Source organism: Psammomys obesus, unplaced genomic scaffold (assembly GCF_907164565.1).
Source record: "Psammomys obesus unplaced genomic scaffold, mPsaObe1.curated_primary_1811, whole genome shotgun sequence".
Taxonomy (NCBI): Eukaryota; Metazoa; Chordata; class Mammalia; order Rodentia; family Muridae; genus Psammomys; species Psammomys obesus.
This window is the reverse complement of record NW_026596134.1, coordinates 56,365-82,486: the sequence shown is the minus strand read 5'-3', so window position 1 is coordinate 82,486 and position 26,122 is coordinate 56,365. Positions and strand designations below refer to the sequence as shown.

The 26,122-nt window shown below is 52.8% G+C and overlaps 1 protein-coding gene across 2 annotated transcripts; it reads left to right on the top strand.

Annotated features, from left to right (window-relative positions):
• The first annotated feature begins 3,752 nt into the window (after nt 1–3,752).
• On the top strand, nt 3,753–24,896 carry Mta1 (metastasis associated 1). Of its 2 annotated transcripts, XM_055592845.1 has the most exons (18): nt 3,753–3,824; nt 7,531–7,657; nt 7,729–7,792; nt 10,757–10,879; nt 14,522–14,619; nt 15,307–15,406; nt 15,691–15,879; nt 17,962–18,036; nt 18,383–18,441; nt 18,740–18,855; nt 19,165–19,316; nt 19,417–19,606; nt 19,739–19,828; nt 20,966–21,118; nt 21,319–21,354; nt 23,628–23,659; nt 23,979–24,130; nt 24,209–24,896. In XM_055592845.1, the coding sequence occupies exons 2-18, from the start codon at nt 7,563–7,565 to the stop codon at nt 24,357–24,359; spliced, it is 1,875 nt and encodes a 624-aa protein (XP_055448820.1). In that variant the 5' UTR covers nt 3,753–3,824; nt 7,531–7,562; the 3' UTR covers nt 24,360–24,896. The 2 variants fall into 2 exon arrangements, with proteins under 2 accessions (XP_055448820.1, XP_055448821.1); XM_055592846.1 differs by lacking the exon at nt 21,319–21,354.
• Nucleotides 24,897–26,122: the final 1,226 nt, after the last annotated feature.

Genomic DNA, 26,122 nt, shown 5'->3' with positions numbered 1-26,122 from the left:
GTGTGTGTGTGTGTGTGTGTGTGTGTGTGTGTGTGTGTGTGTGTGTGTATGCTGCACCTGGGGAGATGGAATGGTCAGAGCATGCAGGGGACTTCTGGAGGCCTGAGGCCTATCATAGCATAGGTGGGCACTGGTGTTTACTCTGATGTGCTTCCCTGGGACCAGAGCCCTGACAGGTACTCCATGGATGACCCTGGCTACAGTTGGCAGTAGGCAGGGCAGTAGACTCAGTGGCTGGAGCTCTCAGTTTGAGCAGTTGGCTGCTATAGATGTGGGCTGACAAGCTCTCGTTTACATATTTCAGTTGTACAAACTTGGACATGAGCAATTAGGCTCGTAGAGGAGTATCCCAGCTGCAGTGAGCCAAGTCTGTGTGGCTGTGTCCCCTGCGTCCTGCAGTAAGCAGCAGCTAGAGGGTGGGTGTTCTGTGGCCCAGCATATGTAGCCATGTCAGCCCCCTCTCTTTGAGTGACAGTCTGGCATAAGCCTCACCCACCTCAAAGCCAGGTGCTGAGTCCAAGTCATGTATAAAGCGAGTTGTGAGCTGGGCTGGCAGGCCTGATTCCCAGTTGTAGACCAGCCTTGCTATCTCTCGATGTCAGATCTCTGTTGCAAGGCTTCTCTCTGGTTTCTATCTGGGCTTCTGTTTTGGCCTCAGCTTTGGACTTCTGTGGTGGTCTGCCTCTGATCTCCAGTGTGTGAGGGGAACTCTGGGTTTCACCCTTTGACACGTAAGATTAACAAAGCCTGATATCCTTGGCTTGCCACCCACAGCCAGCATATTCAGCACACATGAAGTTGTTTCAAGACCCTGCTACAGAGCAGAGACAAGCACCTTCAGTGATAAGAAACTTCTGGATTTTAGGGACAGGTGATTTTAGGGCATGGTTATAGCTGTTCTCAAGCTAGTGCTGCTGCCTAGGAAATGAACACCAAAGCTGTACACAAACAGACACAGGTTAGGAAGCTCCAGTGTTCACAGGTTGCGTGGGAGGAGGTACCATTTCCACCATGGCAATTGGCCAAACTCAGAACAAGTTGGAACTAACTGGCCAGAGCCCTACCCTAGAATAGAAGAATAGGCACTGTACAGTTCAGGCAGGTTCTCCCTGGTGGGCTCAGGAAGGGGGCTAGGAGCATCTCCTGGGAGCCGAAGCACAATGTTGAGCAGAATGCAGCTCCTCACCCCTGTGATGGATCACAGTTGGTGACGCCCTGTGGGCACAGGATGAGGTGTTTGAGAGAGCCTTTAATATGCAAGATGGGTATGTATGTATATATATATGGATATACCCTAGTAGTATATCCATATATATGGAGCTCAGGTCGAAGTGCATAGTTGAGATCTCACCCTCACTGTTCCTGTTGGTGGTGTGGGTCTCTACTCTCTATATATATGGAGGAAAAGTTGTTGCTAGTACAGAGGATAGCCAGGGCCTCAAGAAGGAAGAGACAGTGCTGAGCATGGGCAGGTGCTGTGGCCAGTGGTCAGTGAGGAAAGCTCTCAGAAATGAGTGTGGACTTCCAGAAGTGAAAACAGAAAGGGAAGATTGGGTGACAATTGAGGATTCTAGGAAGTAGGACAGGAGTAGAGAGACTGGGCACAAACCAGAAAATTAGAGGTCATTCCAGAATCAGCAAATAGGAGTCCTGCCAACAGGTAGGAGAGAGCCAAGGAATGAGGACTGAACAGAGGGTCTTCTTGGTGTGTCTTGTCATTGGGAGAGATAGGAGGGTCGGGCGGTGGTAGTGCGCACCTTAAATCTTGGCACTTTGGAAACAGGGACAGGTGGAGCTCTGAATTTGAGGCTAGCCTGGTTTACCTAGTGAGACCCAACAAAAGAACTTCTAAGTTTAGGGGAAAAGCAGATTGCATGGGCACGCAGCTGCACTTTGCATCTTCCATGGCTGTGCAGAAGGCATATCATGCCAGCTCTGTGTCCAGAAGATGAACAGATGACCTGCCAGCCTCTCAGAAGGCTGTGAAAGCTGTCCACTACCACAGGGAGACCACCACCCCAGCAAGGAAGGGGAAGTATCCCATCTTAGACACCCATAAAGATGAGTGTCTCCAGATATCAAAGCTTGACATTTGTTCCTGGTCCCCACTGCTAGCTGCTTAGAGGATTCCATGACGGTTGAGTGAGAAGGTAGGTAAATAGAGAAATGTGAATGGTGATGAATTTGGGACACGGGGAGCCAGAGGGGCAGTGTCACACACAGTATTGGCTCAGCCATGTTTCTGTAGTTCTATGTGTTCAGGAGTATGTGATAATCGATTGGTACTGTCAACTTCATAGAATCTAGGATCACATCTAGGATCACACCAGTGGCTTGTCTGGATTGTGTTAATTGAGGTGGAAGACCTGCCCACTGCTGGCAGTACCATTCCATTTATGGGTTCCCGACAAGTGAGTGGAGAAAGGGAGCTGAGCAGCAGCCTGCATCACGATGCTTCCTGACAGTGTGGCTAGCTGTCTGAAGCTTCTGATGCCGTGACGTCTGCCCCGAGGGACTGTAACTTGCAGCTGTGAGCCAGATGATGTCCTTTATTCCCTTGTTACCTCTGCCAAAGTAACTTACCACAGCAACAGGAAAAGAAAGACAAGAGTACACGGTGGAAAATAACATTATAATACTGCACTGAGGGAATGTATCATGATATTGGGCTGTGAGCAGAGAGAGCTCTGCTCCACAGTACTGTCAGAGCCTGTGGAAGTTTGTTCTCAAGTGGGGGTTGTTGTCCCTGCTTCAGACTGTACGAACGGCTTCACCACGGTGAGGTCTGACAGGCACGGAAGCTACCCAGGGAGATTCCACTGGCCATAGGATGGCCTGAGCATAGGAAGGCTGGAGTTCTGTTGGGTGAGTCCTCTGGGTACTCAGACCGTGTCCACAGACCGTGCCAGTGGAAGTGAGTGAACAGGAGTGAAAAGATAGATGTCTTGTACAGAACTTAAAGTAATTTATGTATTCTCCACTCAGGTGGGAACACAAGTCAGGGGTGCATAACTGCAACATTATTTTAATTTTATTAGTTGTTAGACAGGGTTCACTATATAGTGCTGACTTGCCTGGATTTCACTGTATAGACCAGGCTGGTCGTGAACACATAGATCTGTCTGCTCTTACCTCAAGTGCTGGGGTTAGAGGCATGCCTTACCTCATTTAGCATTTACGTGAGCCCTGACTAGTTGTATAATATTCTCTGCTGGTGCCAGCTTGCAGATTGACACAGGAGCTCAGTTCGAAGTGCATAGTTGAGATCTCACCCTCACAGGTCCTGTTTGTGGTGTAGGTCTCCACTACTGGCTGCCCTGTGGAGGATGGTGTTGGAGCCTGACTAGAAGGGAAGGGTGGGGGTTGCAGTATGTGTCAGGGCTGTCCTTAGATTCTGGTAAAACAAGCAGGGCCTCCACTGCTCTAGGGCACTATTCTGGTGGGGCCCCTGGCAGGCAAGGGAGAACCTCATGGGCTCAGATCACTGAGTGGGGGAGTCAGTCTGTGTGTCTAGTCCAGTGTGCATTCCCTTTTGGTCATGCTTACCTGACTTTGTATGTGTTAGAGGTGTGGCTGTCCCCAGCTCACTCCACACTTGGGCTCAGGTATAGGAGATCTGTCATTTTTTTCCCTAAATGTTCCTGAAGCCTTGGTTGGGAGGGTCTAGGTCCTATCTTGGGGTCCCTTTTAGGGCTTATATTGCTCAGACACGTCTGCCTTGCTGTTACAGACAGCCAACGGGAATGTGGAGGCCAAGGTGGTGTGTTTCTACAGAAGGCGGGACATTTCCAGCAGCCTCATCGCCCTGGCTGACAAGCATGCAAGTGAGTCTCAGCCTTCCCCCTGGGGTGATGTGCCTGTCCCCTTCAGTGCCTACTCTTGGGTCCTGGCTTCACTGAGGCCATTCTGCTCTCTTACTTTGTCTTCTGTCTGTAGCTGGATTCTCGTGATAGCCCTTTATGGCTCAGTGCCAGTGCATAGTCCCTTTCGGGTGTTGTTTACCCATGGGCAAGGGTGAAATAATCCTCCTCGTGTCTTCTGCCAGTATCCTATGCTCATAGTTATGGACCACCTGGGATGTTGGTGTATTTGGCCCCTAGCTTGGGCCCATAGGGCAGAGGGTAAGGAGGATCTGACCCAGAGCAGAGGCTGTGGTCGCTGCCTGGCCTTTGGACAGATTGTTTCCATTTTACTGGAAGATGTCTACTGTGTCCTCTGTAGTTGTTTTTGTTTGTTTGTTTTGTTTTTGTTTCTTTGTTTTCCAGAATAGAGACCTTCCTTCTTACTCAAGGGAACTTAGCCCTAGCATGATAAGCATGGTCCAAGGGTACTTTGCCTCCCTCCTTGACAATTACCTGGTCCTCGTGCTTAGCCTCTGACCTCTCACTGATGTAGACCCCTGTAGACCTGTACTATTGTGTGTGCTTGGGCGTCATGACTGCAGTAGGGCTGTGTGAGTGCCGGACAGCTGCTGAGCCCTAGATGCCTGAGTTGGGGACATTCCCAGCTGCCTTGCACTTGTGGTCATCTGGGGCCTCTTCCTGAGCCTGAGGTTATGGTCACTGTGGGTGCTCTCTGTGAGCAAACGAGGAGCAGAGTGGCCTGGACTGTCCTCTCCATAGAGAGTTCAGTAGTGCCATCCTGACTCTTTTGTCCCTTTTTTTACTGGTTGATTGGCTCAAGACCTACTTGTAACACACACACGACCCACTTGTAGCACATAGGCATGCACATAACACTCGTCCGTTGTCCCCATTCCTAACAGGTGGGAGTAGGGTTGCCGGAGCCACAGTCTCCTCGCGGTGGCGGCCAGTCAAGTGAGAACCCTCAAAACCTGCCGCCAGCATTAGTGTGGGAGAGGCAGGGGTCCAGAGCTGGCTGTTCTCACCGGCTCGGGACCGGGTCAGGAGGGGCAAGAAGGAGCCAGAGCTGACTTTAGAGTAGGGTTGGTGTGTTGATGATGTCCCTGCCATCCTGCAGGCAGCCCTGCGTGAATCACCAGCACAGCATTGTGAGCAAAATGAAAATGCAGCTCCCATCTCAGACCTTTTTGGATGCAGAGATGGCCTACTTGACCTTGACACCCATGCTCCGGCCTCTGGGTGCTTGTGCTGGATGCACTGTGAATGTTTGACGTGGTTGTAGCCCTGCAGGTGTGGGTCCCAAGTCTCCAGGGAAGTTGGAGCTATCGTGTGTTTACCACAATGGAGAGGGGTGGCCTGCTCTGAGGACCAGTGTGTTGTCAGAATCTCACTGCTATCTGTATGCCCCAGTGGTGCTGCTGTCTTGGTGGAGAAGGGTGTGGTGTGAAGACTCAGAATCCTAGGAGTATTACGTCAGGGTGAAGGGCCTCCCAGAATGAGGGAGTCTGCAGAGCCCTGACACAGTGCACCCAGAAAATCTCCATGGGCCATCTCTGGCTAGGCCTCCTGTGAGCCTCATCAAGCCAAGGAGGCAGGTATCAAGGGTACCAGGGTTTGCTGGCTGACTCCTCTTGGCCTGGCTTGTGACTGGTGGGTTCCCCATTCCCTGGTGCTACATTCTGGTTACACAGAGCTCCCTATAGCCAGGGTGCACACAGCTGATTGCTCAGTAGGGGCCTGTTAACAGGAGCTAGAGACTCTGAGAGGGCCCTGCCTTTTGGTCAGGGAGCTCTGGCTCCAAGTCAGTGTGCCCTGCCAGGCTGTCCAGGCCAAGCATTGCCTTTAGATGGGAAGCCAGATACTGTAGCCTGGTACACACGTAGCAGGAGCCCCTTCCAGATACCTGCAGAGGGAGATGTGCCTGGCCTCTGTGTAGTCCTCACCAGAGCAGGGTTAGGGCTTAGCAGAGTATGAGGTGGCACTTAGAGGTGGCGTGGGATGAGCTCTGGGCTTGGAGTATGGCTTGGGGCCGGCCATCTGCCTTTGGGATCAGCCCTTTGAAAGGTCCCTAGGGAGAGGTGGAGCCAGAGGCTGTATATGTAGCTATGATAGGGTCTGGCCCTGCTCTAGGCCTTGAAGAGATGAGGTAGCCTGGAACCACTTAGTGCCTGTGTGAGGATGGTGGGAAACTCAGAGATACAGCCCCCAGGTCCATCCAGCCTCAGGTCTGGATGATGTATGTGAATAACCCCTGGCTGCTGGACAAGAGCTGCTCCGGACAGACCTGCCTGCCTCATGTTTAGGAGAAAATAGCTCAGTGGAGATGCCCAGGCTCCTGGGGCCCAGTCACAGAGAAAAGTCTACATCCACCTCCCAGCTCTGGTCTTTATCTCAGGTGCCTGAGGCTAGGGATTCCCCTCCCCAAAGTGCCAGAGCACCCTGCAGTCAGCACAAGGGGGCAGAAGAGAGCAGCCATGGCTGGCCGCTTATTGGAGCTGTGGGTATCAGCAGGGCTGTCCCCCTGCTGGACATACTAAGCAAGCCTGGGCTGTCATAGTGCACGCTATTCCATACTCCCCAATTTGGGGATCTAGGATAGGCAAAGAAGTATTTTGTTGATACGGGGTAGTGGGTGGTAGCCAAACCACCAGAGGTGCTTGCTGTGACATTGGTATGCCTTGACTTCTCCCAGTAGTCAGCGTCCCCCACCTGCCAGCCTGTTCTTCTCTTGCCCATGTCTGGGCAATCTTATCTGGAGGCCCCTGACTCCTGCACTTGCCATTTAGGGAGGAGTTAGCTTCTGATTGGTGCCGTGTGTGTGAGGAGAGACGGGGTGGCCAGAAGCTGCATACACAGAGGGTCTCAGGAGTAGCTGGAAGAGGGATGGGTCGCAGGTGGGTGGGCATTCTGAATGCTAGAACAGTCAGGAGACACAGGTAGTCTTTGGCTGGGTGGTGTTTGTCCTCCATTGGGAGGCCTGTGGCCCCCATGTCTCCTCGGTCCGGGCCCTGGGCAGGGAGCAAGCGCTGGCACTGGCCCTAACCTGCCATCTGGGCGCTGTCTGTCTGTTATGTAGCCCTGTCAGTCTGCTATAGAGCCGGACCGGGGGCGGACACCGGCGAGGAAGGTAAGAGCCGACCTCTGCAAGGAGGGTGTCCTCGCGTCTGTGTCCCTGGGCTGGGGCGGGCGTCGCACAAGCCAATGTATCCTGGATGGGCTGCCTGCATGCCCGTCCCTGCATCCCCTGCCAGCCAGCTGAGGGCTGGGATTCCCTATGTTTAGCCTGTAGCCTGGCCTTGGCTGTGGCCAAGGCGTCAAGGGGTTGTCCTACTCGGGCAGGAAATCTGCTGTGTTTTGTGGGGTCATCTGGCCTCAGGCTGTCCTGAACATGTAGTGTGCCCATGTTTTTCCTGCCTTTCTCTGCCTGCTGCTTCCGAGGCCAGTCTGAATACTTCTTCATCTTCCCATCCTGATGTATTCCAGGCTTCCAGGGCTTCTGTGGGGCCTGCCCAGAGCTCCTGAGCCACCGTGGAATGGGCAGGAAATGTGTTAGGCAGGGAGGTGGTCTCCTGTGCTTGGTGCCCTGCACGAGGGAGAGCTAGCTTGGCGGCCGGGGCTGTCAGCTGCCATCTCCAATGAGTACTGACAGGGCCTCTTTGTCCTCTAGGGGAAGTGGAGGAGGAGGTAGAAAACCCAGAGATGGTGGACCTGCCTGAGAAACTTAAGCATCAGCTGCGGCATCGGGAACTATTCCTCTCTCGGCAGTTGGAGTCGCTGCCTGCCACACACATCAGGTAGCTCTCGCAGCTCATGCCTGCCACCTTGCTGCCTGCGCCTCCTCCACCTACTCATTCTCTTTTTCCAGGGGCAAGTGCAGTGTTACCCTGCTCAATGAGACCGAGTCGCTCAAGTCCTACCTGGAGCGTGAGGTAAGACCTGCCCTACTATCTTCTGGCCTGGACACGATGCTTACCCTTTTGGTTGCACCACGGCTTCTTTTCTACCCACAGTTCCCTGCCACCAGGAGTCAGAGACCTTAGGACCCTGTTGTTCATTTCAGGTGCCCCTAGGCATTCCTTCAAGAAGCCCCCTGTGTGGAGGTCTCCACTCTGCGGGAATAAATGGTTGGAATTAATGAGCACTCTTGCCTCACTAGCCAGGATTCCAGGGACAAGAGCCACCTGGTCTCGAACCTGGGCGCTTGCCAAAAGCTTTGTGGACATCACATGCAAGCAGAAGCCCACACAGACCATCTCTGTCCATAGTCTAAAGTGACCCCCATGGCTGCTGGCGTTGGTGGCCATTGCTGCATTTGGGGCAAGTAGTCCTTATATAGGGCCACCCTGCACAAGGAGAGGTGTTACCCTTGAAATGCCACCCCAGACTAGTGTTTCTGGGGAAGCAAAGTCCCTGAAGATGTGGGATAGCACTGCTGGGAAGGCCAGGTTTCTGAGGCTAGTTGGCTGGCATGTCAGTTATTTAGAAGATGTGGCAGTTGAAAGGAAGGAACACTGATAGTCAGATAAGAAGCTGGTGTGCCCCATTTCACCCCCCCCACCACCACCTTTTGCCTGGGTCCTAGTCTCTAGGGTTCTGCAACCTCAGCTTGAGCCTTGTGGCCTGAAGCTCCAAGTACAGCTCTCTCAGGTTGGCCTGGACAGGGCTTCGTTCCCTATGTGCCACTGAAGCTTCAGTGTACGGGGATGGATGGTGGGCTATGCCCTGAGCTCAGCCCACACCCTTCACACAGGGCTTATGTGAACCCACTCTGTAGGGATACTACCTCATGTTCTCAGCCATTGCCCTGCTCCTGCCATACAGAGCCCAGAAATAGTAGGACATGGTCATTGAGCTACTGTGACATGAGCCCCTGAAGGACCACAGGTGGAGCAGTCATGATATGCTGGTCTCGTGAGAACTGCTTTAGGTCCTGCAGCACTAGGCATCTGAGCAGCCACGAGATGTGTACCCTTGGGTCTCCAGGCAGGCAGTGCCTTTGGAGGAGGCTGTGCTTGCTGCTTGGGAGTGTTTTTGCTAGGCAGAGGGGACTTCGGCATTAGCCCTGCTGACAGCTGTAGAGAAGGGTAGAACTGCAGAAGGGAAGACACCAGCATCTGTGAGCCAGAGGCCAGTTGTGCTGTGGCAGACAGTGGGCAGTCCCGGTAGTGTGGCTGGCACAGAGAGAGCCTTGAGTGTTCCCAGGTGCTGCTTGCCTCCAGGTGCTGAGACCGTTGTGTTCCTTTTTTTTTTTTTTTTAGGTTTTTTTTATGTATGCAAGTGCTTGTCTGTTTTCATGCATAGCAGAAGTGGGAATCAGATTCCATTACAGATGGTTGTGAGCCACCATATATTTGGTTGCTGGGAATTGACCTCAGGATCTCTGAAAGAGCAGTCAGTGCTCTTAACCACTGAGCCATCTCTCCAGTCCCGACCCTTGTGTTCTTCCGTATGGTTTTCCATTCATATGTTTAGGAAACATGCGATTCCTGAATGGTGAGAACAGGTTCCTGCTTTTGCTGGCTGGGCACCTTGCTGCCGTCTGTGTGCCTGACTGAGACTGCTTTTTTTTCCTGTTTCTTCGGGTGCTATGGACTGCACTGAACTTATCTACTGGGTTCTGTATAGGTGTGGCCCTACCAGGCATGACTACCAGTGGCCTCTGGCAATCCTGTGCACAGGCCTGCACAGGCAGAGTATCAAGGGACAGGGACTCCACCAAGGAGAGGAGCCAACGGAAGGGATGCCTAGCGTGCTCAGGCCACCCACACCTCTGCTAGTGAAACTCAGCACAAAATAAGACGCATACTTTTTATAACTCAGAGAAGGGGCATGAGGTCTGGATGCAGTGACAGGCCTGGATCAGCACCACCGTCCACTGGTGCTCTGGAGCCTTAGAAAGGCAGCCGTCATTAACTAACAGTGCAACACAGCATCTAGGAGGAGTTAGTCATTTTCAGAGTGAATGAAGAGAATGGGAAAAAGAGGAACTGCAAGTCATGGGATGTGAGAAGGTGAGGACCAGCAGCCCAGGAGCTATAGAAGAACTGGGTAGCAGGCCTGGGAGCAGAGAGCACAGGAGTAGGCCATGGACATAGAGCAGAACAGTGAGAATCCATGGACAGTGAGAGTCCATTAGACATAGAGAACAGGGACACCTGTGAGAGCCCAGGTGACAGGAGAAGGTGACCTTAGGTTCAGAAGACCACTACTCAGAACTAAGGCCGTGCTGACCATAAGGAATAAGTCGAGCTGTGGGGCTTAAAAGCCTGAGGTGGGGAAAAGTTGAGGAAAGCTCTGTTGTGTGAGCTTCAGCCTGTTGGCCAGGCATAGAGCTGGATCCATGAGTACACAGCCTGGAATGGTGTGTGAAGCTCTGTGGTTGGAGCATCTCAGTGTACTTGCCTGCCTGCAGCCTATAGAATTTATTCCTAGGTACTTTGATTTTTGTTGTGCTCGTAAGTTGATTTTTTTCTTCCAGTGGTGGGGTGGTGGTGTTTGAGACAGATTGTCTTGGAACTCGCTGTGTAGACCAGGCTGGCCTTAAACTCACAGAACTTTGTGCTTGCTTCTGCCTCTCAAGTGGTGGGGTTAAAGGCATGCACCACTATGCCTGGCCTTCATAAGTTGAACTTCAAATGGTTGCTGTGACAGAAAGACAGTGGCTTTTAGGAGGGGCCTGTGCTCAGTGACCCTGGCAAGTTCTCGGTTCCTCCTCATTCACGTCCTAAGCAGAGGAGCGCCCTCTGCAGCCTTTATGAGGTCTTACTTCTACTGCTGTATGGGCCTCTGCCAGGGGTCATGGGCGGGCAGGCTGTAGCCCCTCCCTCAAAACTGGGCTGGCCTATTGGATACAGCTGGACTCTGACGCCTCTATCTTGTGTGGTGTTTTTCAGGATTTCTTCTTCTATTCTTTAGTCTACGACCCACAGCAGAAGACCCTTCTGGCTGATAAAGGGGAAATTCGTGTAGGAAACCGCTACCAGGCCGATATCACTGACTTGCTGAAAGAAGGTGAGGTTCAGGCTGGGCCACACGTGCAGAGGCTGGAGGCTAGGCTGCAGCTCTCTTAGAGCCTCCTTCCTGGAGGACACTGGAATCCGGCCTCGAGTCTCAAGCCCTGGAGCCACCTGTTGAGCCCTGTGGCTCCTTGAGCTCGGATTTCCCTTTGGCAGTTCCTTATCAGTTTGATTTCATATTGTTTCTGCTAGGCAAGTATTCTGCCATGCCACCCCCCAGCCTTGTTCCTTATTTAATTTATTTTTACTTGTATTTTATGGGTGTGGATATTTTGCTTGTGTGTATATTGGTGCACCATTTTTGTTTAGTGCCCGTGGAGGTCAGAAGAAGGCATTGGATCCCCTGTGACTGGACTTACAGAAGGTTTTGAGCCAGCTGGGTGCGGTGGTGCACACCTGTAAATCCCAGCACTTGGGGAAGCAGAGGCAGGGGGATCTCTGTGAGTTTGAGGCCAGCCTGATCTATAAGGTGATTCCAGGACAGCCAGGGTTACACGGAGAAACCCTAAGAAGAAGAAGAAGGAGAAGGAGAAGGAGAAGAAGAAGAAGGGACCTGTGAGCTGTGCTGTGGGTTTTGGGAGTTGAACCCAGGTTCCCTGGAAGATCAGTCAGTGCTGTTAACCACTTAGCCATTTTAGCCCCATCCCATGTGTTTTGAGACAGGATCTCTTTTATTTATATTGCCCAAACTGACCTTGAACTTGCCACCCTCTTTGGCCTTGAAAAGGCTATGATCTCAGTAGCAAGCCATCACACCTGGCTCGTTTGTGTGTGTAGTTCAGAAGACATCTTGCTGGAGTGTTTTTTTCGTTCCCCCGTGTGACACTCAGGAATCAAATTCCGGTCCTTGGAATACTTGGAGTGTGTGTGGATTGTGGAGATTGAACTCAGGTTGTCAGGCTTGGCCGCAAGCACCTTCTCGTACTGAGTCACCTCATCAGGCCCTCTTCTTTGAGGGGGGTTTAAAATTACATTTATTCATTCACTGATCCGTGTATAGGGTTTGACGGTCAGGGGACACCCTATAACAATTGGCTTCATCCTGTTGTAGTGAGTAGCAGAGGTCAAACTGAGGTTGTTTGGTTTGGTAGGAAGTGCTTTTACTTACCTCTGTCAGAGCAGATTGATATCATCTGGTTCTGACCTACCATCCAGGGCCTGCGGGTCCCTCCCACATCTTCCCTTCAGCAGCCCTGACGGAATGATCTGATGAGCTCAAGACCCCGGCCTTTGTCTCCTAGTTCAGCCCTTGGGGTTTCTCTGATTGCCAGGTAACTTAGCTCAGCTGGACTCAGAGTTCTAAGAGAGTAGGTAGTCTCTGAGGCTGTTTTTGTTTGTCATCTTGTAGTGCCTCAGACAGAGCCTTGCACCGTGGGACAGTGCACTGCCTTCTTAGAGTGCTTGGCCCTGGCACAGTACATGTTTACTTCATTTTGCGTGCCCTTCCTTTTACCTATTTAATATTTTTTTGAGACAGGGTTTTTCTGTGTAGCCCTGGCTGTCCTGGACTCACTTTGTAGAACAGACTTGCCTCTGCCTTCCCGAGTATTGGGATAACAGACATGCGCCATTGCACCCGGCTCTTTACCTTAGCGGTTTCTATTCTTTGTGTTTTCTGGTGCTTGTTGGATCTCAGAATGAGGTGCTAAGCCCACCTGGGCTAGCCCTTGGCTGGAGAGTCAGCTGGGTGGGGCCTGGCTCATGAAACAGCTGGCTCTTGGGGTACATGGTACTTCCCTCCGAGCTTTGTATGTAGGAGGATGCCCTTTGTCTGCTGACTTCTAGCTCATGGTTGAGCCTTGTTACCCTGGGCATCCTGATGCCTGTGTCTCACTTGAGCTCCTTGCACAAACAGCCCCAGCCCTGAGGCTCCACAGACTGTCCTGAACCATGTCCAGCCTCCTGGGCTGAAGCCACAGTACCTGCTTTCTCAGCCTGGTCCAGGGGAAGGGTCAGAGGGAAGTAACAGAGAGAGGCCTCGGCTGTCAGATTCACAAGAACTTAGGTACACGGGGACCAGAGAGTTGGGAGAGGTCTCAAAGGTCAGAGGACCTTGCTTGGAGCATTTGTTCCTCAGAATCTAGCAGCTCCAGGTGTCCTATGCATTTGTGGGCTCATTGGCAAGTGCTAGGAGAACCCCCAAGAGAGCCACACTTTGGCTGTAGGAACTGCCTGTGAAAGTATGACCCTGAGGTGGGGAGGGTGCTGGTGGGGATTATCTCTGGCCTATCATAGTGGCCTCTTTCCTCCTAGTCTCTGCAGCCTTTTGGCACAAAGGGCAGTGGCTTCCCCATGGTGTCTCTCTTAAAAATTACATTTTTTAGTCATGTGTATGTATGCTGTGTGTGTGCACACGTGCGTGTTCACAAAGACCAGAGGTGCTGGATCTCCTGGAGCTCAAGTTACAGGTGGTGCAAGCTCGTGGACATGGGTACTGGGAATTGAACTAGGGTCCTCTGGAAGAGCAATACATACTCTTCACTGCTGAGCCATCTCTCCAGCCCCAGAGCGTGTATTTTGAATGATTTGAAATTGAATACCTGCCTTTATTCACTGTGTTGGAAATTTCAAAGTGAGCAATGTGGGTTAAGATCCACAGGCTTTCTTTCTTTCTTTTTTTTTTTTTTTCTCTCTAATTCCAGGCAGTTGCAAATAATTTGCTGTGAACAGTGTCTTGGTTTGGGGGACCTTGGGATGCCAAAGGTTGCACCCTGTGACCCTAGATTAAGTGCAGTCTATACTGAGACAGAAACCACCCACCACACTAGGGAGATGTGCAGGCCCAGCACGGGTGGGAAGTCACAGAATCCACCTGTGGACCACCAGAAACCCTGATGATTCAGGCTCCTCAGTTTCTACCATGGGCCCTGCTGGGTCTTCTCCAGTGCTGGACTTTCAACTCAGGACTCCCATGCCCTGTGACTGGCTAATCGTAAGACCTGCCTTGTCCTGCTCTGCCCTGGACTTGGGGACCATAGATAGTAACTCTTCAAGAGGTTCAGGAGTATCTCTTTGGAGACATGCTCTCCTCTGTTAGAGAGCTTGCTTGGTGCCGACTTGGAACCCAGTACTCTGCAGGATCTCAAGTGTAGGCTGTTCATGGCCACATGGTACATTGATGCCAAGGGCCAAAGGGGCCTTGATTGGATCTGGTGCAAACTTGGAAGCTTGATACCTTCACTGAATTATGAATGTAGCCCTTGGCTGAAGAGTCAGACAACGGATGGTTGTGGGATTTCTCCCAGGGCCATTTCCCTAGAGTCAGGCCTGTCCTGGCTCATGACATGGTTCTCCTGGGGATTCTTGGTGCTATGAGTATATGGTTATTTAACCAGGAATTGTCCCCTAACTCCCAGAATAGTAGAAATCAAAGAGCTGAGTACCTGACCCTCTCTACCCCCATTCACTCCCAGCCCCCGTGTTGGGTATGTGTCAGATGTCCAAGCCCATCCTGGGCCAACTGTGCCCTGCAGTTCATGTGTATGGGCATGTGTGCCAGCCTCCCCTCCAAGCCAGCCACTCCTGTCACCTGGGGAGCAGAAGCGGTGCCATGGGACCTGGAGAGCAAGCAGACTTCGGTTCTGGAGTCTTTTCCATAGCCTTTGCGTTCGCACTAACCCACATTCATTCCACACAGGTGAGGAGGATGGCCGCGATCAGTCGAAACTGGAGACCAAGGTGTGGGAAGCCCACAATCCGCTTGTCGATAAGCAGATTGACCAGTTTCTTGTGGTGGCCCGGTGAGTCGGCAGGCAGAGGCCAGCAGTGTGTTGTGTTGTCTGCAGCACTGTAGTGGGTCTTGGGACATAGAGCCTTAATTTGTACACCCAACATGGAGCCCATGGCCTTGCCTTTGTTTCCCTGAGTATGAATGCAGCCTTTTAGGGCTGCAAATGTCCCTGGGATCCTATGGCAAGGCTTAGTATGTGACTGTTGCTCTGTCCTCACTGTGTGCCCTCTCCCTGGGAGCTATATGGAGAGTTGTCTCCATTAGAGGCAGATGCTTCTCCCATGGCTAAAGGGCTCGTGGCTATTTGGGTGGCTGGAGGCTGTTTGGATGAAGGAGGGAGGTCCAGAAATCAGTGCTGAACCTACAGAGCAGTCGAAACCCAGGTAAACCTAGCATGGCCTAGTAGGCGGCCTGGCTACATTTGCTGCACACAGTGAGACTTAGGGTCCCCAGATCCGAGGCAGCTCCCAACACAGTGATCTCCAGCAGACACATGGATACAGAGAGTTCTGTCAACCAGCATTGAGGCACATTTTGTATATCATTTACACGTGGGGACTCATGCCACCAAGATGTTTATGTAGCTTCCCCTGAGCCTTTGGGGTGGGGAGCCGCTTGGTTCTGGCTGTCACTGACGCCTGGTGGAGGCCATCTCTTCAGGTCAGCTCCGGTGCTCAGTGATTCTCCTCCTCTCCAGCTCTGTGGGCACCTTTGCACGGGCCCTGGATTGCAGCAGCTCCGTGCGGCAGCCTAGCTTGCACATGAGTGCGGCAGCAGCCTCCCGAGACATCACCCTGGTGAGTGGGCCACTGCCACCTCCCCTGTTTTCTTCTGGGGCCCAGCATCCACCTAGGCACAGAGGGTCCTGGCAAGGTAACTGAGGACTCCAGCCTCCCTGGTGCACCGTAGGTTTATCTAACATGCTAAGGGAGTTAGGGAGGGGTCCCACCTAGGGGTCTTGGCAACTACTAGATTGTCACTTTGAGACCTCAAGAGGGTGGGGGCTCACATCACAGGTACAGGAAGATACTCTTAGGGTCTGGGGACAGCCTGGACCCAGGGGAGCCCCACTGTCTTGCAGTTCCATGCCATGGACACTCTGCACAAGAACATCTATGACATCTCCAAGGCCATCTCAGCCCTCGTGCCTCAGGGCGGGCCGGTGCTCTGCAGGGATGAGATGGAGGAGTGGTCAGCATCAGAAGCCAACCTTTTTGAAGAAGCTTTGGAAAAATATGGGAAAGACTTCACAGACATCCAACAAGATTTTGTAAGTGCTTGAGTAGGTTAGGGAGTATCTAGCTAGGCCCCATGTCTCATCTAAGACAATGTGTGTGCCTATTCTGGCCAGGCCTCTGCCCTCTCAGTCCAGGAGTGACACAGCCTCCAGTGACCACTGAGCAGGCATGGGAGCTCACTGGAGCTAGGACAGTACTGTGGAGGAGGTTCCCCTGAAAGTGTCCTCAAGACTTACCAGCTGCCTGACCTTGTTTTTGTTTCATTAATGAAGCTGAGCCTCCCTCCTGTGTGCAGTTCCAGCAAGTCTTTAGGGTCTTTAAAGTGAGAGGGCCTAGGTGCTCAGAGCCCCCCCTCCCCACAACTCCCCAAAACTGAGAAGTGTTAGACCTGAGGGAAAGTGGAAGGCCAGCAGGCACTCTGAAGGAGCGTAACTATGATTTGAGGCAGCTGGGGAGCTGTGACAACAGCATCAGTGGGGTTTCTAGGAGCCAAAAAGTAGTGTGTGGTCTGTATTTATTGTCGATTGGAGCGCCATCGATAATAACAAGGCTGAGCATGGTGAGTTGTGCGATGATCCAGTACTGAGGACACTGAGATCAGAGGATTGTGAGTTTGAGGCCAGCCTGAGAAACGGAGAAACTGCTACAGTCAAGCAAACCAACTCAGGAGCAAGCCCAAACCAGGATGGCAAAGCCAAGAACATACACAGTGCTGATATAAGCATGGCCTGAAGGCCTAAAGGAGTGGCCCTGGGTTGCCCAGGTGCTGTCACTCCTGGGGTCCGCAGCACCCACAGTCTCTTCTAGACAGCCTGGGGTGTAACTGGATTAAAAAATAGTAAAGTGAGCAAAACCTTTTTAGACAAAAGGTTGGGCTAGAAGAATGGGATAGGAAGGAAACAGCAGTGAGAACAGAACTCGCTCTGAGGGAAGGCTAGACATGGTCAGTACAGTGGCTGGACAGTCCTGTAGAGTCTCCATATTTCTAGACACAGTCCAGCAGGTAAACTGAGTCTGACAGAGACTCAGAAGAAAGAGCTGCAGAGTCGCCTGCTAGAGAGCAAGGCCAACCAATCGTAGGATCACATGAGCCGAGTATAGAAACAGGGTTCTACACAGAGCAGACAAACTCGGCCTTTGCACAGCTCCAGGCCATGAAAAACAGGTTCATGGGTCTGCTGGCAGGAAATTGTTCATGTAGATAAAGCTGATAAACCTAAAGAAAAATTTACAGGTGACATTTATAACCATCATGCTAGACTTTAAAGACTAAAGTCCTAGCCTTGGTGTGTGGCTTAGCGGTAGAATGCTTACGTTGCTTGTGGGAGAGTCTGGGTTTGATCCCTATCACTGCCAAACACAAACAAACAAAAAACCCTAATGAGCCCTTTGAAATGGAAAGTGCCATTTTAGACAGGAGCTTAAGGTAAGAAGACTAATTTCAGTCGCTTGGCTTGTGGCCCAGGGAACACTGGAAGAGGGGCAGGGTCAGGGGACTTGTAGCTCTAGACACTGCTGGGTGCTAAAAGAGAAAAATCACTCAGGCTGTCAACATTGAAACTAAATACCAATGGGGAGAACAAAGAACATGCGTCAGGTAGCCCTAGACGCAGCAGATTTGGCTTTTCAGCCGAGGTGAAGTGCATTGAGATGTGGGTGGTTGAAAGGCCTTCCATCCTCGCACCGGAGAATGGGCAGTACACAACAGAGTCATCAGTTTGTGGTTCCGGAAGCTGGGGTGTCCATGGTCAAGGGTTTGCTTTTGGCATGAGCCTTTGTGCTACCTCGTCTCATGGTGGAAGGCAGAAGGGCAAGATGACATTCTGCCAATCTAGTCCTTTTCATCTCTGATCCTTGGTAAGGACAGATCAAGTTCTTGTCATCTCCTTCTGGTCCCAGATTCAGGCATAATGGTAATTGTTTTAGCTTGGGTTTTCAGGGGAAGGGCAGCCACACACTTCCTATGGGCTTGCTGTGTTAACGGTGAGTGGGGGCTGGGGGGGTTGTTGTATCACTAGTAGGGGACCAGAATTGGTACCCCAGTGCTGCCCCTGCTCCCCTGTGTGGGCAGGAATCCTGTTCCTGCCACCCACGATGTTGCCTTCTCACCCCAGCTCCCATGGAAATCGCTCACCAGCATCATTGAATATTACTACATGTGGAAGACCACCGACAGATACGTCCAGCAGGTGGGCCGTCCCACCCTTCCATACCACACCTGCCCGCCTTTCCCCACAGTCCCCACAGAGCACCATGATGTTCGTTCACACCTTTCCAAAGACCTCTCCTTAAGCCCTATGGCAAAGAGGAGGGAGTCAGGGTCACTAGAGGACTCCAACTGAGAGGAAGGAACATTTCTGAGCCCTGGCCAGCCTGGTACCCCTACTTCCTGGCCCCAGGCTGGCCAAGGAGGGCCATGCAAAATTTTTACAGTTTTTTCCAGTGATGTCCCCCTCCTTGGTGACTCTTTCCCTGTGATCTCCCAGCTGCCCTATTCAGCCTGGTGACCTCCCTGACCTTCTGTTTTGTTTTAAGAAACGTTTGAAAGCAGCTGAAGCAGAGAGCAAGCTAAAGCAGGTTTATATTCCCAACTAGTAAGTTTTCTTCTTAAGTTCCCGGGGCCCAGTGGAGGGTGGGCAGTGACTCTTGGGGTCCACTGGGGTCAGGCGGCCTCCTTGGCTAAGTTGAAGAACTTCAACACCCTTTTCATGAGCATTCTTAGCTGGGAGGAGGGATTAGGGTCAAGCTTTTTTTTGCCCCATAGTCAGGCTGGGTTTAGTGCTGAGCGTTACGGGGCATGTCAGCTGAAGCACAATGGACCAGAGGTACCGGGATGTCTGCTGGGGTATAGACGCCCCAGGGCACCTGTGACTGATCCTTCTCCTCCATCAGTAACAAGCCAAATCCAAACCAGATCAGCGTCAACAGTGTCAAGGCCAGTGTAGTGAATGGCACAGGGACACCAGGCCAGAGCCCCGGGGCCGGTCGGGCCTGCGAGAGCTGTTACAGTAAGTGCTGTACCTGGCACCCACCCTGGGCAGCAGGGGCCACGGGAATGCTACTACGTGGCTGTGGTGCTCGTGGGGCCCCTGAAGGCCCCTGTGCCCAGACCTGGAATGACTCAGTGTCATTCCACTGAATGGGGCTGCAGTGGTTGGGGGGGTAGTTTGGAAGAGTTCCTCCGGAATGTGAGGTGGCCCTGTGTGAGCCCTGAGTCTGGGTGGGATGGCTGTGGTGGCGGTGGGACACTGTGGGATGCTCTCTGCACCGTTGGTTCTGCTTAAGAATCCGTCTATTTCCAACTTTGTTGTCCGTAGCCACACAGTCTTACCAGTGGTATTCTTGGGGTCCCCCTAACATGCAGTGTCGCCTCTGCGCATCTTGTTGGACATATTGGAAGAAATATGGTGGCTTGAAAATGCCAACCCGGTTAGATGGAGAGAGGCCGGGACCAAATCGCAATAACATGGTAAGTGGGACACACCGTAGCTATCACCTGCTGCATGTAGGCCTCAGGTCCTTGGCCTCCAGTCACAGTGCTGTGTTGGGCGGTGTGTCCCATTCCACAGAGTCCCCATGGCATCCCAGCTCGGAGCAGTGGGAGCCCCAAGTTTGCCATGAAGACAAGGCAGGCCTTCTACCTGCATACTACCAAGTTGACGCGCATTGCCCGGCGCTTGTGCCGTGAGATCCTACGCCCATGGCATGCCGCACGCCACCCCTACATGCCCATCAACAGTGCAGCAATCAAGGCTGAATGTGAGTCACCAACTGTTCTCTTTCTTGGGGCCAACAGGAACCACACTCAGGCAGGGTGTCCAGGTTAGGGTAAAGGTAAGGGCCCTGGCTGTTGGGGAACATAACTCTTCACCCTACCTCATCCTCCTACAGGCACAGCACGACTGCCCGAAGCGTCCCAGAGCCCACTGGTGCTGAAGCAGGTAGTGCGGAAGCCCCTGGAGGCTGTGCTCCGGTATCTTGGTAAGCTGGAAGGGTGGGACACAGCTTTCTAACTCTGATCCTAGCACCTCATCTAGGAAATGCTGCATGATCACCTAGGCTGCACTATGCCAGACTCAGGAACACCCACGGTGCTGCTTTCCTTCTAGGTCCTCAGGTCCAGACCCTTTGGTTCTAATTTTTGGCCATACCCAGCAGGCCTGTGTCCTGACTAGGGATTTTGTTTGAAACAGGGTCTCTCTACATAGCTGTGTTCTGGAACTCACTTTGTAGACCAGGCTGACCCTGAACTAGAGATCCACCTGCCTCTGTCTCCCAAATGCTGGGATTAAAGGTGTGCACCACCAGGTTTGGCTTCCGATGAGGGTTTATACCAGGTATAGCCCAACCATCAAGCCCCTAGGGCAGGATGGACGCCTGCTGCCTGCAAGGAGGCCTCTCTTCAACTGTAAGACAACTTTTGCAGGCTTCTGTGAGCCCTTGGTGGCCAAGGTGCTTATCTGGCTAGCAGCCTTGCAGGGATAGCTCCTTGCTTGTGTTGCTCTGGGCACTGTTGATCCCTGCTGGCCACGTAGAAATGGCACATCGTGAGGGTTCACTTGTTTGCAGTGTTTGAGTAGGCTCTAGTCCTCCATCATGGAGGTAACAGTCCTTCTAGAAAGAACATTCCAGAACCATAAGCTAAGTGTTCATTGCAGACACAAGTGTCTGGCTTTGCTCCCTGTCCTGGATCCTGGGCCCCAGGGCCAGCCCCGCCCTGCCCTTGTTCCGTAGGAGAATGTGGTCAGTGCCAGGACACGCCTTTTGGGGATGAGTCCGTGCGCAGGCCCAGCCTGGCAGCTCAGTGTTTGGCTAGTAGCCAGTCTTCTGCCATCAGACCTGGTGGCCTGGACATGGAGGCTCTCTGATGGGACTGTTGTGTTTATGAGCTGTATCTGGATCTTGTAAGCTCTTGGCACTTACTTAGCTATCCTGTCCAAGGCAGTGGGCTAGGCTCTACTTGGCTGTCACCACTCGTGAAAATATCTTAGGTAACGCTAGCTTCAGTGAGCTCTGGTAGCATGGCGACTGCTTCCAGAGTCAGTGGAGCTTGAGGGTGGGGAGGTATTAGTGCATGGAGCCTTTTGAGTCACATCCTTGCCTCTTCCATTTCCACAGAGACTCATCCCCGTCCCCCTAAGCCCGACCCTGTGAAGAGTTCATCCAGTGTGCTCAGCAGTCTGACCCCTGCCAAGTCAGCCCCTGTCATCAACAATGGCTCCCCCACCATCCTGGGCAAGAGGAGCTATGAGCAGCACAATGGGGTGGATGGTGAGTCTGTGCTTAAGCACTGGCCCTGTGAAGAGGCTAAGCCAGGTCTGTTGGGAGCTGCAGGGCTGGCCCTTTGATGAGGGCAGGCCTGGTGAGGGCCATGGGGCTAGCCCTGGAGCTCCACATGACTCTTATTCAACTGGCTGTCTTAGTTGATGGTGTTTTCTCTCCCTCTCTCTCCTGTTCCTGGGCACTTCCAGGCAACATGAAGAAGCGCCTCTTGATGCCCAGTAGGGGTAAGGCCTGGGGTGGCCGCTGGTGGGGTGCTGTGGCTGAGTCCTGTTGTGATGCCTGTGTGTGCTGTCTACTCGTAGACTGGGCGGTTCAGGGCACGTACAGGGGCAGTCCACACAGACCCGGGCCCATACTTCCATGCTCTTGTAGACTTGGCAGTTGGTATTGGCCCGTGAGCTCTGGGTTTCTGGCCTTGGTCCCTCTTGGCTTGAGCCATGGGTGGACTGCCCTTGCACGAGGGTCCTGGTGCCCCCACTGCTGTCGCGCTGTGACTGCTCGCATGCCTTCAGCCTTGCTTGTAGGGCTGCTAGTGCTACCTGCAATTTTTGTGTGCCCTGCCTGATGGGGGACAGTAGGGATGGGATGGTGGCTGGGCTTACATATGGCCTTCATATCTGCTGAGGATTCGCTCAGACTCTGCTGATGGGGAGAAGCCTGCTCTGGGCATGGGGGACAGCACCAAGTCTGGATGTCAGTGTGGAAGTCAGTGTTTAAGGCTGGACCTGGGCATAGCCAGGAAACGCCAGCCAGCCAGCCAGCCAGCATGAGCGTGATCAAGCCCATCCCAGCAAGAGCCCAGGACGTAGCAGTGGGCAATGGCTGTCCAGTTGTACCTTATTCCTTCAAGACACTCCCCTAATGGTTGCTTTGGAAGCTTGCCATCTGTCAGGCACTCAAGCAGACATATCCCTTTTGTGTGGCTGTGGGACTGTGGCCGTGGTATCTACACCTCAGTCCAGGGGCCCAGGCATGGCCTTTCCAGACTTTTGCTTCTGGTTTCTATGAAGAGCTGTTCACTTCCACTGAACTTTTCAAAGTCTTATCATGCAGACCTGTGGTGTGTCCTGCAGAGGGTACCCAGTCAGGATGTAGTGGGAACTCATTGGCCCTGTGAGTGGGCTAAGCAGCTCCCAAGTCAGAGGGTCTAGCCACAAGAGAAGTGGCTGGCCTGAAATTGTAAAACCAGGCCTCAGTACTGGAACTAGTCTAGGAGCCATGGGCCGGCTGCCTAGAGACAGCTTTAACCTTCTAGTGGTGCTGTGGTAGGCCTCAGGCCTGGGCCTTGCATAAGCAGAGCAGATGGGAACTCTGGGCAAGGCTGTGGCCCCTGGGACCCTAGATTCGTAACTCACTAACCCCTGCCCCATACTGCCTGCTGCTCTGCCCTGCGGCTTAGCTGCCATGTGCATGTGGCTCACTCTAACTCTAGTGTGTATCTTTTCTCTCTGCCACCTCATCACTCTGGCAGGCACTTACCTGGGTAAGTAGCTCTTGTGATAGGGCTTTGTGTGGGCATAGGGTTGGGGGTTCCCAGTAGGTGCTGTGATCAGACTGTCCAGACTGCCCAGACTGCCTGGGTGCTACAGACCAGGAAGTTAGGGCCCCTGAGAGCTACATGAGCTGCAAAGGCTGGGGCCAGGATTCTGGAATAGGGCTGATTTCAGGAAGCGGAGGTAGGGCAGGCTCTTGCTTCTTAGAGCCACGCTGTAACCACCACACTTAGGAGACTGAAGCAGCAGGCCCTTGGGTTTCAGGCAGCTGCAGTACACATGAAGGCCTCCAAATATTATCAGGGAAAGCTCTGACGAGAAGTACTTGCTGATTGACAGACTGTCATGGGGTCCAGTGGCGCTAGGCAGGTAGAGGCTAGGCTGGTAGAGGAGTCCTATCTTGCCCCTGCTTGGGGCCAGGGCATCTAAAGACGTGTTTGGCACACAAACTTAACACACGCCAGCAGATGTGGGAGGCAGTGATTTCAGAGGTGGACTCAGCCGGAACTCCTGCTGGAGTGGGATGACAGAATCTAGAGATTTGTGCGTTTTAGCCTCATTCCAGCGTCGTCTCAGTTTCCTCTTGGGCCCCCAGCCTACAAGCATGAATTGTCATCAGAGATCTTTTTCCTAACTGCCTTTAAGTGTGTGAGCAGCCGGCAGACAATGGCTGCTCCAAGAATAGATAGGAATGATGCACAGACACAGCCCTGCAGGCGTGGTGCTCGGTGAACACTAGACGTGGCCTGTCTTGGCCTGCTATCATATCTGGGATCTCTGGTTTCCTGCCTGGAGCCCAAACTGCCAAACTGTCTCATCCTCTGATGGCCAGGATATAGGTGGCCCTCAGAGTTGGCAGAGTTGTGGGACCACCTGGGCTAGCTGAGAACATCTACAGGCCCTTTGGGTGTGGACTTTGGCTGGGCTTGGAGGAGTTATCAGCTAGTGTGGGTGCTCACCATGCTCCCCCTGCTCTGGCCTCACCTTGTTTTCTTTTTCATCAGGTCTGGCAAACCATGGACAGACCAGGCACATGGTAAGTGGGTGACTGGAGATTTGGCATACTTCTGTGTGTGCACATATCCCTCAAGGTGTTGGGGAAGTGGCCTGGCTAGCCCTCACTCTCCAACCAGGTGCCATGGACAGCATCTAGGCGTCCTGGCCAGACCTAACACATAGCCTAGACTCAGTACATTCAGGCCTCAGCAGCCAACCAGGGCCTCCCTACCAGGGCTGGGTGGGTTGGCTACAGAGCCTTGAGGCCTGGCTGACCAGGAAGTTGGGCTCTCAGGTTGAGGGTTGTAAGGTAAGGTCAAAGCATTGTCTCCCTGTGTTCATACCTCTTGTTCACACAGGGACCAAGTCGGAATCTCCTGCTCAATGGGAAGTCCTACCCCACCAAAGTGCGCCTAATCCGTGGTGGCTCCCTGCCTCCAGTCAAGCGGCGGAGAATGAACTGGATTGACGCCCCGGACGATGTATTTTACATGGCCACCGAGGAGACCAGGTAGGAGCCTTTCCTGGGGTGGGATGGCAGCCTTCAGCTACCATCTTCTGGTTTTCACTGGCTCACCTCTCCCCACAGGAAAATCCGCAAGCTGCTCTCATCCTCAGAAACCAAGCGTGCTGCCCGCCGGCCCTACAAGCCCATTGCCCTGCGCCAGAGCCAGGCCCTGCCGCTGCGGCCACCCCCACCTGCACCAGTCAACGATGAGCCCATTGTTATTGAGGACTAGGAGGTCACCCACTGTGGCCTGCCTGGGCCCCTCCATCAGCCCCAGAGTATCCAGTGCGGCCTGCAGAGGCCAAGTGGCCTCCCTTCCCCCACCAGACTGCTGCCCACCCCACCCTCTGTTTCCGTAGTGCCCCAACTCCCGCCCTCTCATGCAGAGAACCTGCTCCTCTGGTGGACATGCGGGGGAAGAAGTGTGGTCTAACTTATTCCAAGACACCGAGGAGTCTTTTTTAGCTTTGTGTTTACTTTTCGGCTGGAGCAGAGATGAGGAATGCCCTGGGCCCTGTGCTATAGGGCTTCTCACCCGGGGTGGGCTCTAAGGTTTTGTTGTGTTCTGTTGAAGGTGCCATTTTAAATTTTATTTTTATTACTTTTTTTGTAGATGAACTTGAGCTCTGTAACTTACACCTGGAATGTTAGGATTGGTGCGGCCAGCAGCAGCCAAGCTGCCTGGCGGGGTTGGTCCCTTGTCTTTTCAAGTAATTTTCATATTAAACAAAAACAAAGAAAAAAAAATCTCATAAAAAGGAAAACCCCAGCAAGCCCTTCTGCGTCTTTTGTTCCCAGTCCCTCTGCTGGTTTAGGGCCTTGAACTCACCCTGCTCCAACACCTGGAGTGCCCCAGGGCCTCCCTTGTCAGATACATGGCCAGACCAAGAAAGATGAGCAGTAGCCACAGGGCAGGTCAGATGTTGCGCACCTCAGTGCTGGGGTTATGCAGGCTGGTGGAGTGCGGCGCTCTGAGACCTACTCCTGCAGGCCCTTGGCCCAGCGCCTGCTGTCCTTCCGAGAGGGCCCACAAGGGACTGGCAACGGGAGATCTCCGCTTTAGATGTACTCAAACAGTGTCTTGAAGGCCAGTAAGAGCTGGCCTTACCTGAGACCCCACAACAACTTTCCTGCCAGGGTTTACCTGGGCTGGCTTAGTGCATAAGCGTAAGATCTGGGGCCTATCTCCTGTGCCCAACAGATGCCTTGCCCCAGCTGTCAGGCTTTCTGTGCTAAGCTGTGCTACCCTAACAGGTGTGCTTTTTTTTTTTTTTTTTTTAAGAATTTGCTCATATTTCTGCTCAGAAACCCTATCTCTGCATGTGCCTATCCTTGCAAGCCTAGAGACAGGTGCAGGCCTGCCAGCTCCTGAAGGGAGGTCTGGCTCTGCCGACCATCGTCCCTCAGGCTGCTGCCTCTCAGTTGGCCAAGAAAAAGGTCAGCTAGACCCTTTCTGGGAACAGTGGGGTGTTTTGGCTTCTGCCCTACTCAGGCGCCTGTGATGAGTGGAAATCTCAGATGGGATTAAAATAGAAACCACTTTTGGTATAGATAAGGGGTATCTTGGCTTCCATGAGCCTGTGGTGGGGCTTATCAGGGTGACAGGCCAGGTGTCTGGGACAGGCCTGTGACATATGCCCTTCCCCGTCTTCCTAGGGTCAGTGGGCTTCTCCCAGTTGTTGCTGGTGTCCACTTTGTCCTTACTGCTTTAGGACTCGCCAGTCTTTAAGGGCTCCTGGGAGTCTGCAAGCAGCATGGCTTAAACCATGTGCAGATGAAGCCCCTTCTGACCTAGTTCGCTTAACTCCTCAGGCACAGGATCAAAGCTGTCTTTTTCAGGAGTCAGGCTGGGTAAGAGGTCCTGGCCAAGACAAAACCAGTGCAGTTCCCAGTGCAGTCCTGTTATCCTTGACTTGCCTCACTGCCTTAGCTCCAGTGCCCATGATAGAAACAGGGCCAAGTGTGTATTGGGCTTTGACTGCTTGGAGAACAAAG

Excerpts from the sequence above, each read along its gene's own strand:
- Mta1 (XM_055592845.1), top strand. The coding sequence starts at position 7,563 with ATGGTGGACCTGCCTGAGAAACTTAAGCATCAGCTGCGGCATCGGGAA. Across the intron at positions 18,856-19,164 it reads GGCCTGCGAGAGCTGTTACA|CCACACAGTCTTACCAGTGG; the intron begins GTAAGTGCTGTA and ends TGTTGTCCGTAG. Across the intron at positions 23,660-23,978 it reads ATGGACAGACCAGGCACATG|GGACCAAGTCGGAATCTCCT; the intron begins GTAAGTGGGTGA and ends TTGTTCACACAG.